At 45.6% G+C, this 18,483-nt stretch overlaps 1 protein-coding gene across 7 annotated transcripts; it reads right to left on the bottom strand.

Moving 5' to 3' along the window:
- Positions 1-137: 137 nt before the first annotated feature.
- Positions 138-18,105, bottom strand: RAB41 (RAB41, member RAS oncogene family). 7 transcript variants are annotated; one of them, XM_054839773.1, is made up of 9 exons: positions 17,901-18,040; positions 16,163-16,221; positions 14,418-14,471; positions 12,198-12,303; positions 8,456-8,564; positions 8,105-8,216; positions 4,861-4,954; positions 2,993-3,059; positions 580-2,446 (listed from the first exon to the last, which is right to left on the bottom strand). In XM_054839773.1, the coding sequence occupies exons 2-9, from the start codon at positions 16,186-16,188 to the stop codon at positions 2,382-2,384; spliced, it is 633 nt and encodes a 210-aa protein (XP_054695748.1). In that variant the 5' UTR covers positions 16,189-16,221; positions 17,901-18,040; the 3' UTR covers positions 580-2,381. The 7 variants fall into 7 exon arrangements, 6 of the variants coding, with proteins under 6 accessions (XP_054695746.1, XP_054695748.1, XP_054695749.1 ...); XM_054839774.1 differs by having other exon boundaries at positions 8,456-8,561; XM_054839771.1 differs by lacking the exon at positions 12,198-12,303 and having other exon boundaries at positions 138-2,446; positions 8,456-8,561; positions 17,901-18,102.
- Positions 18,106-18,483: the final 378 nt, after the last annotated feature.

Below are 18,483 nucleotides of genomic sequence, written 5' to 3'. Positions count from 1 at the left end.
CGCTCCCAAGGCCACGCTTGCACCCCGTAAGCTCGTCCTTCCTCCACCGCAGCCTACGCGGGACAGACTTGCTAAACCTAGGAGTAAAACAAGCAGTGGCAGCAGACGGCCCCCCTCCGGCAGCAGGACAGTGAAGGTGTTGGTGAAATAACTTTATTTAGTGTGATACACGGCTGTGGTCAGACAGTCCATACTCATATTAATAGTCACACTTACTCGGCTAACAGCTAGGAGACAGCAGGGCCAGACACACACTCAATATTATACACATCCATAGAGAAGACAGCGGGAAGTGAACTATTTTCTTTCACTAGTTACCCCCCCCCCGCCCCCCCCCCCCGTTACTTAGGGTCTCCCCCCTCCCTCCCCCCAGGTCCGTGACTCAGAACAACACGACAGCAGAGCAGCACACACCTGCCTGTGAGAAGGGGACAGCAAAACCTGTTCTACGGCAGACACGGACACACCGACAAACAGCAATTCCCACACAACAGGGGTATGTACAGAGGAGGGGGCTGAGCTTCCCGCCGGTGCTGGGACCCAGCTATGCCAGCTGGGAGTGGGGGTAAAAGGGAGTGAAATGGGAAACATCCCAGCTTCCTCCTGCAGGCCAGCTCACCTGGAGGGGAAGGGACAGGGGAACAAAATGTCGGTCACCATCAGAGAAGCTGCCAGGAAGCCAAGGTGGGGACTGCCAGCTCTCCTTTGAGGCTGCCCCTTCCCCTCCCTCGATGGCCCGCAGGCCTCAACGCACGCAGGCTGTGTCAGTGACCGACAGGCATCCTGCTAAGGGAGTGTCCCCAGCCACCAAATGCTGACATCCCCACCCATCACACTGTGGCCAGTCGCTCTCCTGCCCGCTAGCATCCCCCCGTCAGCATGACATAGGCCAGGTGATGGAAAGAACAGTGAATGGCTGTTTTATTCTCCTCTCTGTCAACAGACAAACCTACAGACTTCTGGTTAGGACAGATGGATGAAAACCCCCAGTAAAAGTCTCTGACAAGCTCTATTAACGAATTAGAAACCAGGGACAGGGGGAAGAGGAGGTATTTGCCAACCTCCAATGTCGAGAAGTGACACCAAAATTGACACGTGTCCGCATTGTACATTCCTCCATTCCTCTACCCAGGTCTGACAATTCCTGACATTCCTCTACCCTCTCTACCCTACCACTGCTCCTCTCAGCTTTGGCAATGTTGCAGCTTAAAACTACCCCAGAAGTGAAACGGCTACTAGCCCCAGCCCCCAGAAATCTACTACAAAGGCAGAAGCAGCTCTGTATGATTTCATCAAGCAACAGCCTACGTATGATAGCAGAACAGCTATCACCGGCCTTCCATCTGCTGCAGCTCTCCTGCTCCCAGTCTACACGACGCTGAACAGGAGAACAGAGACTCGGAAAGGAGCCTGAACAGTATCCATGACTTGCAGGGCCGGTACTGCCCCTGTAGTGATGGATTTCAGGTAAGTGTTTGCTTTCACTGTTGACAGACAGGACCCAGGTCTCTACAAACCACCCTGAGGATCTCTCCCCACCCAGCCTCATGCTGCAAAGCCTCTGTACCCTCTTCCTTCCCCACATCTGACAGCCAACACTCACCAAGCACCAACGTCCTCTGGATGGGAAGATATTCCAACTGAGGAGAGCGGTCTGTGGGATGTCTCTGTTACACAAACGGGAGCAACAAGGCCAAAGCTATCAGAGTTTGGGGGATTCCAGTGCCGTGTGTAACATGAGGGGCAAAACTCAGAAGTTGTGAGCAAGAGTTAGCCAAGATCATCCACAGAAAGGAGAAAATGAGGAGCTAATATTGTGTGTGCCCTGCAAGAAGCAAAAGCCTAGAAACAGATAACCTGTATTGTCCAAAAAGGCAAGGCCAAGTCAAACTGACTGGTTCCAAAGGAGCAGCCTTTCATCAGAGGAAGTGGGGATGCAGGACAAAGACAGGACTGGAGTGGACAGGGAACTAGTTAAGATGCAAGGCAGTAAGGAAGGTGGAAAGCCCATCCATAAGCTTTATTTTTGTCTTCCCTAACTTGGTGGCTTTTCCACTGCATTCACAAGATACATCTGAGCAGATGGGCTCAAGGTGGGGAAGAGGAGGAGAAGGAGAAGAAGAGAGAGAGTGTAAAGGGCACCACAGTGCCAAAGTGCAACAACATAAAAAAAGAAAAGACAGGACACTCATTCTGCACTCGGGGCTCATACCATGCAGTAAGAGGGGCGGCCGGGGCTGCTCCCCACCAGTAAACAGGGAGTTCGCTCGCTTAGTAAATTGGTTTTTCAGCCCACAAAGTAGGGTTGCCTAGCCAATGAGCGGTGATGTTCTTCAGTGAGACTGGCCGGTTGGGGAATGTGCTGCTACAGAACAGGCCTGTTAGCAGGAGCACCCGCTCTCCGTTACTGGCTGCTCAGGAGGTTTCTCTAGTTTGATGTCAATCACTGCAGGAGACAAGTTAAGGAAATCATCCAGTTCAAGGAAAAACAAGGAGGAAAGAACAGAGGAAGGGATCAGTATGTGAAAAGGTTGTTAGCTGTCCCTTCTGGCTAAGGGCAGGTGTTTTAGCAGAGCAGAACGTATCCTGTCTGAACAGGATTAACTGCAAAAACAGTGGACTGGGTACGTAAAGACCACTTACAGAGCCCGATCGGATGGGTCTGCACACAAGACAGCCCTATGCAAAAAGAGGAAAGTATTATGGTATTTTAAAACTAGGCAAATTTTATCCTAAGCTTAAGTGGAGAAAGCAAAACTTGTGCTTGCGGTTTTAAGTAGTTGTGTACATTTACACATAGACCACAAGCAGGGTCCTCAATTTACACCCATAGGTAAGTACCACACTACACTGGCTGTTTCAGCCACATCTCTGCAAAACCCCAGTAAGGCCCATCCTCATAATGCAACAAAAAGTCAGTAAGCCCAACCTAACAAAAGATAATTGTCAAATTCTATGAGAACAGAAGTCACTGATAAGAAAGCAAGGATACTGTCTTCTTTGCTCTTCTCCGGCGTGCTGTCCATCCCAGGTAAGGCAGCAGCTACACGACGGAAAAGCTGAAAAGTAGCAATAGGTAAAGCTGAAGGCTTGTCAGAAAAAAATAAAAAGCATGTTAAAAAACACCGCTTTACAGCAGATCTTAAGAGTCCGAGTCGTACAAACTTGTTATGTGGGTACTTTAGCAAGCAAAGCAATGATCAACAAATGCCGCGAGAATTTTACCTAAGAAATTTAACAGGTTTTATTAAAGAAGTTATTCAACGCCTACAAAACAGACAGTTTTATTTTACCTGTTCCTACTCGAACAGAACATGGAATTAATTAGTAACAGTTCTCCTGGGGACGCACAGAACAATTCTCTCCCGCACTCAGTAAGCACGTCATCCATGGTTTCCAGCCTCAACTCTTTTGCACACAGCAATGTTCCAGTGCAGAACAGATTTCTGATAAGCAGCCTCACAAGAGATCAAAGGTTTAAGAATGGTTTATCTATGGAATACCTGAGGTTTTACAGACCATCGTTTCAGTTCAGTCCTGCTGCAAAACAGCCATTTGTGAGCAGAACAGCTGGCTCAAGTGAGCTGCATTTAAGCTATTAAGGATGTGTTAGAGCTGGGAAGCACTATCATATCCACATAAAAAACAGAAAATGGTTTTGCATAATTTTTCAAGTCAATGCTTAGAGCTCCTCCTGCTGACATTAATGCAGCAGCTAACACAATACAGACACTGCTGGGCAGCCTGGTGAAGAGTGCTGCATAAAAAACTAGAGGAATCATCTGCTAATGATTTTTCTCACAGTAGCTTGGCAGGGGCTTCTCATCTACCCCTTCCTATTGTGTCACTTGGAAAATCAAGCCACTGAGGCACCAGCAAGGTGCTACAGTTAGCATCCTTTTAGTCACAGAGGTTCTCACTGCAAAAACCCACTTGGCAAATAAAGTAACAGTAAGTTAGAACCAAAGACTAAAGTGGATTCAACCCAGAACAGGCAAAAGAAACAACCCCAAAGTCTCCTGGTCCCATTGTGAGGCTCTCCGAACCAGCTGGCGTGCAGCAAATTGGTCAGTATGTTTCCCAGCTGTCACCAGCAGTGCTTATGCTCTTACGACTGCCTTACACCCACAGTTCTGCTTCAGAACTATTCCTGAACTAGTGAAGAGTAGGATCACAAGTTTATAGCAAGAGGCAATGGGCACAAAGTGAAATACAAGAAATTCTGTTTAAACATAAGAAAAAAATAAAAGGTTTTTTTTGTTGTTGTTGTTGTTGTTGTTTTTTTAATGTAGAGATAGTCACACACTGTGATGGAGAGATGGAGGCTCCATCCTTTGAGATGCTCAGATCCCAACTGGAGTCAGTTCTGAGCAGCCTGCTCTGAGCATGAGGGTTGGGCTAGACTATCTCCGGAGATCCCTTCCAACCTCAACTATTCTAAGACTTTCCTCTGCGGCTTGCAAACAGAAGCAGGAACTTCTACTCTAGTCCATCAGATACACAATTATCCTGACTGATGTCAACACTGATTTTACAAAACAGTGCATTAGCTATTAACGAAAGCAAAGGGAATGTATGAAATTGCATTTGACTGGCTGCACAAAATAGCGGCATTCCTATACCTCAGCACATTCTGGTTTTAGACTTTCCTTTCTTTCAAGGAAAGCTTGCTTAGCTTTAACAGGGAATCGTTGACTTGACAGGAAAGGAGCTTCCACTAGATAAAGCAGCAGCAGCGAGCACTGTGCAAGAAGCATTTCAGTGGTTGACAATAAACAGAAATAAGCAGAAGCTTAATCCTCCCACCTACAGAGCAGTGAAGTACAGATTTCCTGTCTTTAGACCAGAACATTGATCTACCTGTTTCACATTGTATCCAGTCTTTGCACTGGTCTCAATAAACATCACATTCAGCTCTTTGGCTCTCTGTTCACCTTCTTCTGTAGTGATTTGCCTGGACAAAAATGCAAACAGAAGCAGAGAGACAGAAAGGAAGAACAGACAGGAAGAGTTAGAGACGTCTGTGAGTGAGAGGCTCTTTCTTCAGTGGAGGACCGCTTCACCACCCCTTACAAGAGTGCACAGTCCACCAACAGAGACCTCGGGACCTCTCAGTATTTAAGACCCCCAGGTCCTCCAGCTAAGAATGAAATCACCTCTGCTAAGTTACCCAGGGAATGCCTGGACTTAGGACTACTAATAACAGACGATCAGCACAGGATGAAATTTGTGCAGTACATTTAAGCCTCATTCACAGCATCATCCTCAAGGGAAGGAAGCATCCCCATACGCTGCACCTGATACAAAAAGCAGTTTCCCAAAAGTCAACAGAAGGTAGCTGTGAGGTTACAGAAAGATTTCAGAAAGGCTCCAGCAGCAAGTACAGTGCAACAGCAAGTGCTAGGCTGCTGCTTGCGAGCAAACGCATCTCTGATCAATACCCTGTACATACCTGATTCACATTATATCCTGCTTTAGCACTGGTTTCAATATACATCATATTCAGTTCTTGGGCTTTTCTCTCACCCTCCTCTATAGAAACCTGTCTACAGCAATGAGAACAAATCACAGAAAAGAAAAACGAAACCAAAAAGAAATAGTCCAAAAATGATGAAAACTGCAGGGAAAAACCAGCCACCAACTGAAGCAACATTAACAGCAAAGAAAAATGTAACAGGCTGCACCAAATAAGAACAGTGCTATTTTTAGTTCAGCTTTTTGGCCTCAGAACTTAACTTGCATCATCACTTGGTTTTTACCATAGGATGAATGGCTTCCAATACACAGTATTCTATTTCAAAAAGTGTGACCAATGACTGATACTGTGGTTTTATCGAGCCTTAAAAGGCCCAGCATTCCAGCCTAACACAAATCTAACTTCCTTTTAAAAGAAAGGCAATGCAGCTTCTTTTACTGATACCTGGATATACACCATAATTCCAAATTCTAGCCCAGACCAGGACTACTGTCACTTACATTAAACTTCTAAAACAAGAATTTCTAGTGCTACATGAACTTCAACTGTAGCCAAGTTTCAAACAATTTTCTGGTATTTTTAATTCTTATGGCAGTGCTGGGCCAGCTGTCCTGCACACACACTCCGCTTACGTACTATTGGGAAATAATCCAAGGCAGAAATTATCCCATTGGGTTTTCCAGTTCCACATGAAATTGGATTTTGATAGAAATTAGAAAGCCTCAAACCCAAATGCCAGGTTATTCAGTTAGGGAGCTGCAGTTATTTCTAGCTCCCAAGAGGGCACAAGCCAGAGCTGGCTTGGATTTTGCTCTATTGCTTTTGTAAGCTTGTTTCAGAGACCAGACTGATCTGAGGTCTTACCACCTGGAATTCTTAATCCAAATCAGCTATACACATTTTTCTCATATTTCTGAAGCTCTGAGCACCAAGTTTTACTGTTATTTCCAAAGCGCAAGGCACAGGACACTTAGAATGGCTTTCCACTGGAAGTGGGAAAAACCAAATAGTTGTCAAGACTAAGGTGGTCTGCATGGAAGGGACAGGACACATTTTGTTAAGAACCATCAGTACAAAGCCCACGCAGCACTCAATCGGAGCCTAACTTTATCCTTTTCCCCGCTGACTCAAACCACTTGCCAGTCTATGCTTTTCCTGCTAGGCATGGCAAACTAAAACCAGCATGACTTGTGCAGGGATAAAGGGCAAAAAGCATCTCCTGACACCAGTTTGTGCAGCCAGGGATGCTGGGTATTGTCTCATATGAGCATTTGGACAACACCAAAACCACAAGGGAAAAAAAAAACATCGCAATACATACGCTGCAGGAGTGAGTAAAGCAAGGTTTAGAATTTAAAATGCAGTAACATCCAACAACAAAACAGTCAGATCCCTATGAGGCCCATCATCCCAAGAAACAGAGTAAACAAACAGGAAGTTCAGAAAATAGTGCAAGATTTTTCTGAGAAAACATTAGTGTTCCACCAGTAAGGCTTTTCAAGCTGTTATCTTTTGATCAGAAGCGTCTCATGAACAGCCAAAGGATAAGGGTTTGATTTTATAAGACCTCGCTTCGCTGTGAGATCCAGGTGTTTCCCAGTTCTGCCTTTTTGAGATGTTTTGTTTTGCATCAGATAAAATTTCCCCATCATTTCAATACTTCTTATGACGTATGAAGTGCACATTTTAGAGTACCTGGCATACGTGAAGATGTTTCAGTTTAAAGTATTGGGACTGTAAAGAACTGCATGGCTTACTCCCTCTTCCCTTTGCCAACTACTACTGACACTAACCGTTAAAACAAAAATCTTTCTTTATCTACACTGTTTCTGATGAAAAAGAATGAAAATCTCTGAAAACAAAGAAAAATTTTGCTAAATCAACAACCAAGAGAAGAATTTGAAATAGAAATGCAAGAGTGCAAGCCTGTGGTCTTCTGAGAAGCTATTACGTTGGTAACGTTGGTTGAAGCAGCATTGTAGGATTAAGAGTTTTAAAAGCAAAATGCTTTATGACATGTCCCAAAACATTAGGTCCTTGTGATTTTAAGAGTCCAGTTAACTTTTTACATCTCTTGTGGAAGCGTGCTTTTGCTAATCTAGTTTCCTCTCACGCATTCACATCATCACAGTTTGTGTTACGTATGACGTGAAATTTATGTTCTGAGGGACACCTTTTAGATTTATACTGTAAAATCTCATGCTGCATCTTGTAACAAGAAGAAACTTTACTATGAACTTACAACTGCACATGGAGAAAGAGTTATGTAAATAGGATTATTGAAAAAAAAAAAAAAAGGCAGATTTCCTTGCTTTTGCAAGACATCGTTTTGGCTTTATCTCAGCCAAGATAAAAGCCATGAAAAGAAAAATCAGACAAAATATACTATTGAGAAACATGGTTTAGAGATATTTAAGTAATTTTTTTAGGTGGATTTGTTTTAACCAAAACTATTTGTAGAACAGCAAAATGGAATAACTCTGCATATTCTGAAACCAGAAATCTGAATTTCATGACAAGCTATTTATGCTTTGTTTAAAATCAACAATTGCTTTGAAGACAGACTAGTTATCCAGTTCCTTGCTTCTACTGGTCAGGGCAGCGAGGCTGCCAGCTCCCCTCCATTACCTCTTGTCTGCCAGGTCAGTTTTGTTCCCCACCAACATGATGATGACGTCGCTTCCTCTCTCTGTCCGAACGTCATCAATCCACTTGGAGGTTTGCTGGAAAGAATTCAAGTCTGTAGGGAAGATAAAACTTCTTTTCAGAGAGGAAGAACACTATACCCGTACTCAGGTGCTTCTCCAAATTTCCCCACACCACGTATAAATGACCCATAAATTGTTTTCCCTCTCAAACAGAAAAATGAGGGAAAACATTTCTAATGTTAATCGTCTTTCTGCAGAACTTCTCATTGTAACATATTAGTTCTGCTTACACGTTGTATTTCAAATAAAGAGATACCAAAGCATCACTCACTTGTAATGTCATAGACTACCACAGCAATAGTGGAGTCACGGATGTAGCTGGGAATGAGACTGCGGAACCGCTCCTGGCCTGCTGTGTCCCAAAGCTGCAGCCGAACCTGCTGGTACCAGGCCAGGGAGAGCAGAGAGACAGCGAGAGAGAAAAGAAAGGAGGAAACTGTCCTTTAGAGAAAAGGCCATTTCTAGAATTAACTGTATGCAGCTCAGCCTGAGAAGCTGAGGCTGACCTTGTAATCTTGCCCCAAATATCCAACCACCACAGAAGTTGGCTGTGCTGACTCTGTTAATATAATGTCTTTAACTACCTCTTTTACTTGCCTAGAGATTCTGCTATTCCCCCAGTCACCACATCCCAAAGAGCTCTAGTTTATGGCTACTACCTCCAGTCACTGCTGATGGTGGTAGCTAACAAAATAAATAATAATAATACAGAGCTGGTCTTCCTGGTCTACCCAGGGTTACATGTGGGGTCTCCACGGGACTCCTAGCCTACAGCACCTCAGATCAAAGCTTTTTGGGCAATTCCCACATGACAGACATGAAATACTCTCAGCCCAGACACCACCTAGTAAAACAGCACCCATTCTCCAGCATTGAGCATCAAGACGACAGCAATGGGGATTTACATGCAAGATTAAGGCAATCAATAACGTAAGTTCTGGCAGAAACAAAGGCAAATGTTACACACTATAGGCTTCACGTGACACAAAGGGCACTGTGTTCTCCCTTTCAGAAAAGCACAAGAGTCAGAAACAAGGACAAATGCGATGAGAGGTACAGTTCGATCTCCAGAACTATACCCAAACACAAACTGACCTACTATATATGATAGCTCTAAGGTCTGGGACTCCTCTATTTGCAACAGCAATGGTCAAAACATGCCCAACTACCTCAGTGAATGCTAAACGAAAGCTTTTCACAACTGGGAGTGGTACCATTTCCTTCCGAGTCATTACCCCACACAGCTAGCTGTACAAACAGTGCTACACTGCCAGAAAAAAAAAAGATTGCTGCTGGCAGTCTCAACATGCATGAGTTTCATAGGAGGGCAGATACTGATTCCCAGCTTAATTACATGAATTGGCTGGATGTGCTCACAAAGCCACTTGTTCAGCAATGAGGGAGAGCAGGGGTTTATGCACAGCACAGTGGTTAATAAGGCAGCTTGCAGGAGACTGGAGAAAGCAGTATCAAAAGGACCAATAATAGGCTTGTTTAGAACAGAAATAGAACTGGACAGAGCACGTGTCTGCAAAGTGTCTTGCTGCAAGCAGATTCAAAACACCATTGTATCTACATCAGGGTATGTAGATCTCATGCTCTGGGGCTTAAGGAAGATGAGGGGTCATAGTTAAAGCAATTAGGTCATGCTTCATTTTAAGGGCAGCCTTGATTACACTGGCAAAGTCAGGGCTCTTCACTACCCCAGGAAACTCAGGGTGACAAACTCCAAGCACCTGAACAACATTACACCAGTGCCAGAAGATCAGATTGATAATGACAGCTTCTGGCTCTTGCTTCTGGACCTCATGACAAGCTTCCACATAGCCCCCTTGCTGCTACACCAGACTATTCACCCAGGAAGTTTACCAAGGTGGTGATTTACACATTCCAACCTTCAAAAAGGCAACTAGAGGAAGTGCCACAGAGCTGGGGAAGAAGTGGCTCCGGTAATCTTGTCGTAGTGAAGGGTAACACTGTTTGAGGGAAGGCCTTCAGGTAGCATGCAGGTACACACAGGCACCCCTGAAGTGACTCGAGGAAGACAGCTGCAGCATTCCTGTGGCTTCCTGTTCCCTAGAAGTCAAAGTTTGTGCGCACCCATTTTGGAGGGGAAGAGAAAACATAAATCACCCACTCAAATACGACAGCATGCTAATGACCTTAGCAGTCTGGAAAGGCAAAAGGCCCTCAACCAAGAATTAACCCAGCCACTCTTAGAAACAAGGTAGCTTGTTCAGAAAGGGGCCCGAGCCGCAATATGGACTTTTGCCATGGATCTCTCCACAGGTCACTTGCATTTCAAGGTACCTAACAGATTAACAATAACTAAACAATTTCTCTTTTTTTTTCTCAGCTCCCCACATGCTAGCTAACAGTTTCTCTCTACTAGTTAAGAGTATCTTGGCTGGTACTTAAGTATGTCCTATGGGACTGTCCCTATTTTACACTACCATGACCAGCCTTAACTTACAAGAGACTATTCGAGGTTCCCAAATACAGCCACCAGTAAAGATAACAAAAATATATAGCTCTTCAGAGTGGTAAAGGAAACTGTTTTCTTAATCACACTAGTGCTCACCATCATCATGCCCTCAGAAGTACATGAGCATGTTCCTTCAATAACACAAGAAAACTAAAAGCCTCTCAGTCACTAAGAACAGAACAAAGAGCAATAACAAGAAAACATGAAATTATCATTAAAGATCAGACCATTACCAAAGTATGATGAGATCAGCTATGGCCTAATTATTTTTGACATGTCTGGAAGCTGTTAAGAACAGCCTAGCCTGGCAAAATTTTTCCACCTGCCTGGATAAACAGCATCCTGTACCTGTCACACCAGTGGGGAGAAAGGATGCCAAGCCATCAGCCCGCCTAGCTGCCTCACCTAGGTGAGCTCCCTGCATAAGTCATCCTTTGCATATCTCAGCACTCCTCGACTCCCAGGCAGATCACTTTGGTTTTACATTAGTTTGCACCGAACCATAAACCCTCCTTGAGTCAAGTACTTAAGCTACAGGACTGGGAGAAAGACTGTGTCATCATTTGCCCTCAATATACAAGATAAATGGCAACAAAGGTCTATTATTTGTTAAACTCTTCAGTTAACCAAAATGAAACAAACCGCTGGTCCCTAAAGCCTCACTATAATCTGGAGTTTGTGAGAGAATAAAGGTGGGCCAGAGGTTTTTCCTCTGCACTATGTTCTTTACTTAGACTTTGTCCACATGGTGTTGGCTCACTGCTATAAATCCTGTCTAGATATTTATGCTGATGCTGTAGCTTAACAAAAAAAAGCCAAATCAAGTGGAATCAGTAACAAGGAGTTATAACGAAATAATTGTATTCATATCTTCATATCCGGTACTGAAACATTCATGCCAAAAGTTATAGAGTATTTCCCTCTAAACTTGTTCATTCTTTAGAAATTACAGTAGTTAACGTCTCTTCTCTTTCAAAAGCTCTCTCGTTACTCATATGAACTGCCAGCTCTCTTCAATCCAATGGGAGTCTTGAATCCTCTAAGTCACTACACAGCTTTTATTTAAATGGGTGTTGTACTGGTTTACCTACTCTGACAGTGTTCCTTTGCTTTGGCATCTGAAATTGTTACTTGTATTACCTCTCTAGTTAACCAGAAAGGGAAAAAAATAAATTCATTCTGAGGTTTAAAACAAACAACCCAAACCAGAAAAAGTATAAAGCTTTCCAACGGCTACCAACCACCTTTCACTCCAATCAGCACAGACACACAAGAAGCCACAATCCCTCTTCACCCACTTGCCCATCCCCTGCGTATCACTTCCATCGTTTGAGCTTTGAGCAGACCAGGGTTAAACAATTCCCCAGTTTCTGTATTATGGGATGGAGTTACCATTGGCCTGCGAAACACCTACAGCCCAGGGGCCGACGGCCTATCTTAGCTGCTTTCAGACACCACCACCACTTCCAATGCATAAAGGCACGTGTCAAAAGCAAGGTCCCTGCAGACACTCTGGCTCAATACCTACTTGTAATGTCAAAGACAATGACAGCCACAGCAGAGTCACGGATGTAGCTGGGAATGAGGCTGCAGAACCTCTCCTGACCGGCTGTATCCCACAGCTGCAGCCTGATCTGGGAAATGGAAAAGTGTAGGGGGAGAGGGAAGGGGAAGAGCAGGAAAATGGAAAACAAAACCAAAACGCAAGTGAAATAAAAATAAAAAGAAAAAAATTGCAAGACAAAAATAATGCAACAAAAGGAAAGTTAAAATGGAACAGAAATGTGAAAAGAGCCAATGACACTTCTAACTGCATTCTCGTGGTAACCTCAGTCTAGCACATCTGAGAAACCTCCCTCCTTCTCCACAGACCCATTAATAACTCGCACATACGAACATATTCTTCCATTTAATCATAAAACCAAGATATCCGTAAAAAGTGCCTTCTCACGCCATCTGCTAACGAGGCAAATAAGCATACATACCTCAGTGCATCCTGCCATGTCAGGACTCTGGCTACAACGGCCACACAACCAGACTGCAGCCTATAGCTAGATGCGGTCACTCCACGTCCCTCAGCTACTGATTAACCCACTGGAAAGCCTGATGTGGTGAAACATAGTAGTGGGGTACAAGCCAGAACAGCAAAAACCCTCTAGACTGAGTTATCTTGTGCTGAAATCCAACAAGTCTGGGAAGATATCAAGACAGAGAAGAGGAAATACTACTTGGTCTTTCAAGAATGAGGTTGTAGCTGTAACATGGAACTGTCAGCCTGACCGTCAGGAGTGAGGATGTGGCTTCTCGTGGCCCCAGTTTACTTAATGCCCCAGGTCCCAGTGCACTGGCCACATGCTGGAAATGGCGTATTACAGTTCCCTCTGCGGGACGCTGCAGGAGACGGTTCTGGAGAACTCATCTCCACATAGATTTGTTCCTTCTGTTGGCCAGTACGTGCTATCCAGGCCATATTCAGAGCTGAGTGATCTGGCACAGGTATAATTTCAGGACACATATCAAATATGCCAAAGCGTACATCGTAGTTAGAGGCTTAGCATTCTCCATTTCAAGCACAGTCAAAGTCTACTACAAAATACAGCATTAGCCATATCTGAGAAATTATTTCAATGTCTGAATTTTCCTAGTTTGTGTGCTTGTATTTCTCCCTCATCTACATTCAAAATCTCTCTGTTATTTAAACAGGCTTTATGGGCTCTGTGACCACTTACATAATCAGGAAAGCTAACAGCATATCCAACATTGGAAAGAAAATGCTATTTTCTGGATAGCAGGCCAGCAGGTGAATGACAACCTGACCTACGCAACCACAATAAAGCAAGATTACACTGCTGAAAGAAACACACAGGCATTCCAACTTGCCTTCCCAGGTGCCAAGCAGCATTCCCAAGATCTTTTTCTTCTTCTGCCACCGTCAGCACCATTGAAAAATGTTATCCAAGTAGTTTCTCCCAAAGAAAGATTAAGAAAGGTCTTTTCTAATAGTGAACCACTGGTAAGATGGCAGAGAAGCACTCGGGAAACTCACCACACACTGGACTGAGATTTCTTCAGAAGCAACAAACCCAAAGCAACACAAAGGACTTCCATCGCACCACTGGCCCCTTCCTCCCCCAACAGTTTCGTACTTCTCAGCCAGTAGTAAAACTAGCAAAAAGGCAAGTACTAGCAAAACATGGACTAATGGAAAGACAAACACGGAAAGACAGGAGAGGGATGTGAGGGATCTCTTTATGCAAAAAGGAATCTCACGCAAGCTAAATCCAAAATTGCTTTATTAACAGTACGTCAGGACTGCATTACAAAAGGAGCCTTCCTATGAGGAGGAACCATGCCACCACTGGTAATTGTGAATGACTTCAGGACTTGGAATGACCTGGAGTCTGCTCAGACTCATTTATACTGACAATCCCAGAAGCAGAGCTGCAAATTCTGGGAGCAAACTACGCCTAAGGCACATATAGCAGACAGCCCATTGCCTGGGATATGGTCATTAGCTTGCTCCAATTTTGCATGAAAGATTTTGACTTCGTTCTAGAGGTATCAGCTATTAACAAGTATCAGAAACAGGAGAGTGGGTGAGTGATTTGATTTAACAAAGGCTGTCCCTCTGAAGGCTGCTGTGGGATTTCAGCAGCCATTGGAGGAACAGCCAGGCGAAACAGCACGCACAGCAACTGCTGCTCCCATGACTGCAGCTGCCACGCTATCGCACAGATGCCTCACTTACCGTGCGATCTTCAAGATACATTGTTTTTGACAGGAAATCAATTCCAATGGTTGCCTGGAAAGAAGAAAAGCATTAGTAACTGCAACTTGCCTTCCAGCATCTGCAAATCAGATCCTTCTAGACAAACTCAAAAATGTTCACAAACTTATAATCAAGCTGTTGAAGTCATTTGCCTTCAATACAGTTGATAAAAACAAAGCAATCTGAGTATCTGCACCATCTTAATCTCACATCATTCTTCCAACACTTCTCAACTGCACAAGAACCTCTGAGTCTCGATTTTAGCCTCAGACATTCAGGCATCTTAACACAGACCATATCTGAGCTGACATCTCCTTCTGGTCTACCGCAATTCAGGCTGGTAAGAATTATCTTATTAGAAATAACCAAAAGGTAGAGCAAATTACATATATAAATTGCAGGCAACTATGCTGAAAGCTAAAAAGCAATGTTTATTCAGGACTTTCCAATTAAGAATGTGCTTCATTTCCGGCGACATTCAGAAGCCCATTTCCCAGGTGGTTCTTTAAGTCTCCTTCCATTCACAACTCCACTGCCATACAGCAATGCCGGTACAGAGACATTTGAAGTAATTTACTAAGTTAGATGCGTTCCCAGGCACTTAAATCAAGCAGATGTCCTAGCCCATCATAACCCAGGAAACAGGTTACTGATGCAACAGATTTGAGTACTTTAGACAGATTATCTCCAGTCTTAACACGGGCAGCATAACGCATCCTGGAAGGTCTCCATCAGAACGTGAACCATTTAACATTAGAAGAGACCACAACAGCCAATTTCTGTAGGTAATACTTATTTCTGGGAATCCTGTTTTCTGCAGCCAGGACACAGTTTATAACAACTACAATAAGCAGATAAATCCATAAGAGCACCTTACAAAAGTCAAGAAAAGAAACACAGAAAGCACAAGAGGATCCAGTTCTAGTGCATGACTTGTCCTCAAGAAAACAATCTTCTCTTCCTTTCCCAGCTTAAAATTACTCCAATCTAAACCAGTAACTCCTTCTGGCCTGAATTCAATGAGAACACCGTAGTCTCATCTTCTCTCAACGACATCTGTTATTCTCTTGAAATACCGCTAAGTACTTTTGATGCAACTAACTCTTCCTGAAATCTTCAGACCTCTTACACATCTTCAGCTTTTCATATGCAGCCTCTTCATCCTGTTTCCCTGTCAAGATTTCCCCAGCTTTTTCTATCTACAGCCTTTCAGTTAAAAAAAAAATAGTAGTAATAAAAAAAAAAAATTGAGAGAGAGAATACACCATGTTGATTTCTTGTAGATCTGTCTATACACTCTGGACTCAGGTGCTAGAGACCAAGAACTATCACTATCATATGCTTGTTCCTACCTTATTCTTTCTCTCTGTTTCCTGAGACTTCCATATCCATCATCAGGCATCCTGACCATCGGCTTCTCTGTTAGCCAACATAAACCAAAGTTTCTCTCTGTTTTCCTCAAGGCTTCTCACATATCCAGACAGGATCTAAACGTTGCTTCTCTTCTGTATGCTAATTCCTGACATCACGCTAGATGTTTGAGCTTAATCATGAAGTCTCATCTCCATTTTGAGGCACATTACAACCTTACATATGATATGGGGAAATGTGCTTGCCCCTAACAGTTCTCACAGGCATACATTTTAATAGGGGGAACAGATTTACCCACATATACATATTTTTATTTTATTTATTTTTTTTTTAAAAAAACCACTACCACATACCTGGTAAGTATTGTCAAAACTGTCATACATAAACCTGGTGATCAGAGAGGTCTTCCCAACTACAAAAGAAGAGAAAAATTACTTATAAGCAGCAATGGAAAAAATAACCACTGCTTTGGGAGTGACATGCTGGTAGCGCTGATCATCAGTGTGACGCTGCCGACCCAAGATATTTCCTAGCTACACCCTCCTGCGAAACAACCAGCTAAGAAATTCATTCAGAAAATGACAGAAATATGTTAAGTCAAATCAATCTAAGTCAAAAATTGATCATGATGAAAACTTGGTCCTCAAACTGGGTACGTTGTGACACATATGACAAAGAATGATTTGTTTGCTTTAAGCAAGCAATTTATCTACTTTGTTATTCATATTTTGCTACTTAGATAATCAGCAAGTCTTGGACTTCTAGACACAAACATCAAAACAAGACATGGTGATGTCCCAGACACTATTTAGCTGCCTCTGGCTGGGTAGAACAGCAACATTCAAGATTTAACATCCTTTCTTCATAACAAGATTTTTGATACAAAGTAAACTTTGTCAGCTTGCTTAAAAACTTTAAATTTACATCTCCAAATATTATCAAGAGACAAAGTGCAGAACTGACAAGAAATGGGAATGGAACCAAAGAAAGATAAGATCTCTGATCCTCCCTCTGGAAGCTGGAAGAAGCCAGGAAAAATTCAAAGGACATGGACGGAAGAGAAGAGGGAAAAGAATACACTGCTTAGAAAGGCTGTGAAATTGTGAGCGTTGGAGAGGGTTAAAATCAGGTTAGACAAATGTCTGTTAGCAGCAGTCGATCCCGCCTTGCTAAGGTGGGTGAATTAGGCAACTTCTGGAAATTCCTCCAAGACCTACAGTTCTGGGCCCAAGGAGGAGGTAAGCAGTAAGAGATCTAACGAGAGTAATAGAGCAAAGAACATGCCAATTCCAAGAAAAAGGTACAACTCATCCATGTATTATGAGGGAGGTGGTACAAAAGGGAGTCAACTTCCAGGTAAAACAGAAAAAAAAAAAAATGTGACGGAGACAACAGCCACGCCATACACAGAGCGCTGCTCTGCCGTTTATTTTCATTTGTATGTGCCACACTCGGTGCGGCCACGGCCCAAGACACAACACCCGGGGCGGAGCAGCACCGTCACACACACCGCATTTCTCCCAGACGCCAGCGAGGCCCGGTGCCTGCCCGGTCCCGCGCCTCCCCACAGCACGGCTGCGGGCGCACTGCGGGCCAGCCCCGGGAGGAGGCCCGGCCCTGGGCAGCCAGGCGGTGGAAACGGGCACCGGGGCGCTCGCCAGGCCCGCGCCTCCCTCCGGCCGGGACCTAAGGCCGGACCGCGGCGGGGCTGCCCCTCCCTCAGGCGGGCATCCTCTGGCCGACGCCCCCCGCGGGGGCCCCGGACGGCTCGTCCCCGCCTCCCCCCCGGGCAGAAAAAGGCCCGTATCGGTTCCGCCGCCAGACCCCTGCGGGTGCCCACCCCCCGGCCCTCACCGGATCCTCACACAACGCCCCCCGCCCCTCCCCGGGAGCCGGCAGCGGTTCCTCACCCCCGCCAACACACACCCCGGCCCCCTCACGGTTCCTCATCACCCCCAACGCCTCCGCGCCGCACCGCCCCGCCGCAGCGGAAGGCCCGTGTCGGCTCCTCAGCCCTCCCCTCCCCCCTCCCGCGGCGCCAGGCCCCTGGCGCCCCCCGCGGCCCCCCCGCCGCGCCGCCGCCCCGCTCACCGCTCTGCTCGCCCAGGAAAACGAGCTTGAACTTCCTCAGCGGGTTCCCGAACTCGCCGCCGCTGCCGGGGGCGGACATGGCGGCGCGGGGAGGCCGAGCCGGAGCCGTGACTGAGGAGAAGGAGACACCGCCGAGCGCACACCGGCACCGCCGTCGCCCCGCCCGCCGCGCTGCGCGTCACTTCCGCCAGCGTCACCGCTACGTCACGCCGCCCCACCCCCGGGGCGGGCGGTTGCCGTGGCAGCGGGCAGCCCTCCGCGGGCGGTGCCTGTCGCCGTTGCGGCCTGTACCGGGGGGGGGGGGGGGGGGGGGTGGTGTGTGTGTGTGTGTGTCCGGCTGGTAGCGACCGCCGCCGGGTTCTCCAGCGCCTCGCCTCCCCCGCCGAGGCCCGCGGCAGCCTGCCCGGGCGGGGCAGAGGCACCGGCTGCCCGCTTCGGGCTCTCCCACGGCCCCGGCGTGGGCCCCGCGCCCCGGCACCACGACACGGAGCCTGCAGCGGGCCGCTGGGGCGGGTTTATTTATAACGGTGTCACAGAGTATTGCGTAACGCAGGCAAACGACAAACACGCTGGTGACGGCGCT

This window comes from Grus americana, chromosome 12, assembly GCF_028858705.1.
Source record: "Grus americana isolate bGruAme1 chromosome 12, bGruAme1.mat, whole genome shotgun sequence".
Lineage (NCBI taxonomy): Eukaryota > Metazoa > Chordata > Aves > Gruiformes > Gruidae > Grus > Grus americana.
This window is presented reverse-complemented; position numbering and strand designations above follow the sequence as displayed.

Excerpts from the sequence above, each read along its gene's own strand:
- RAB41 (XM_054839770.1), bottom strand. The coding sequence starts at position 17,979 with ATGTCCGCCCCCGGCAGCGGCGGCGAGTTCGGGAACCCGCTGAGGAAG. Across the intron at positions 5,547-8,104 it reads ACTGACCTGGCAGACAAGAG|ACAGGTTTCTATAGAGGAGG; the intron begins GTAATGGAGGGG and ends TCATTGCTGTAG. Across the intron at positions 2,447-2,992 it reads GGAGAAGAGCAAAGAAGACA|TGATTGACATCAAACTAGAG; the intron begins GTATCCTTGCTT and ends TGTCTCCTGCAG.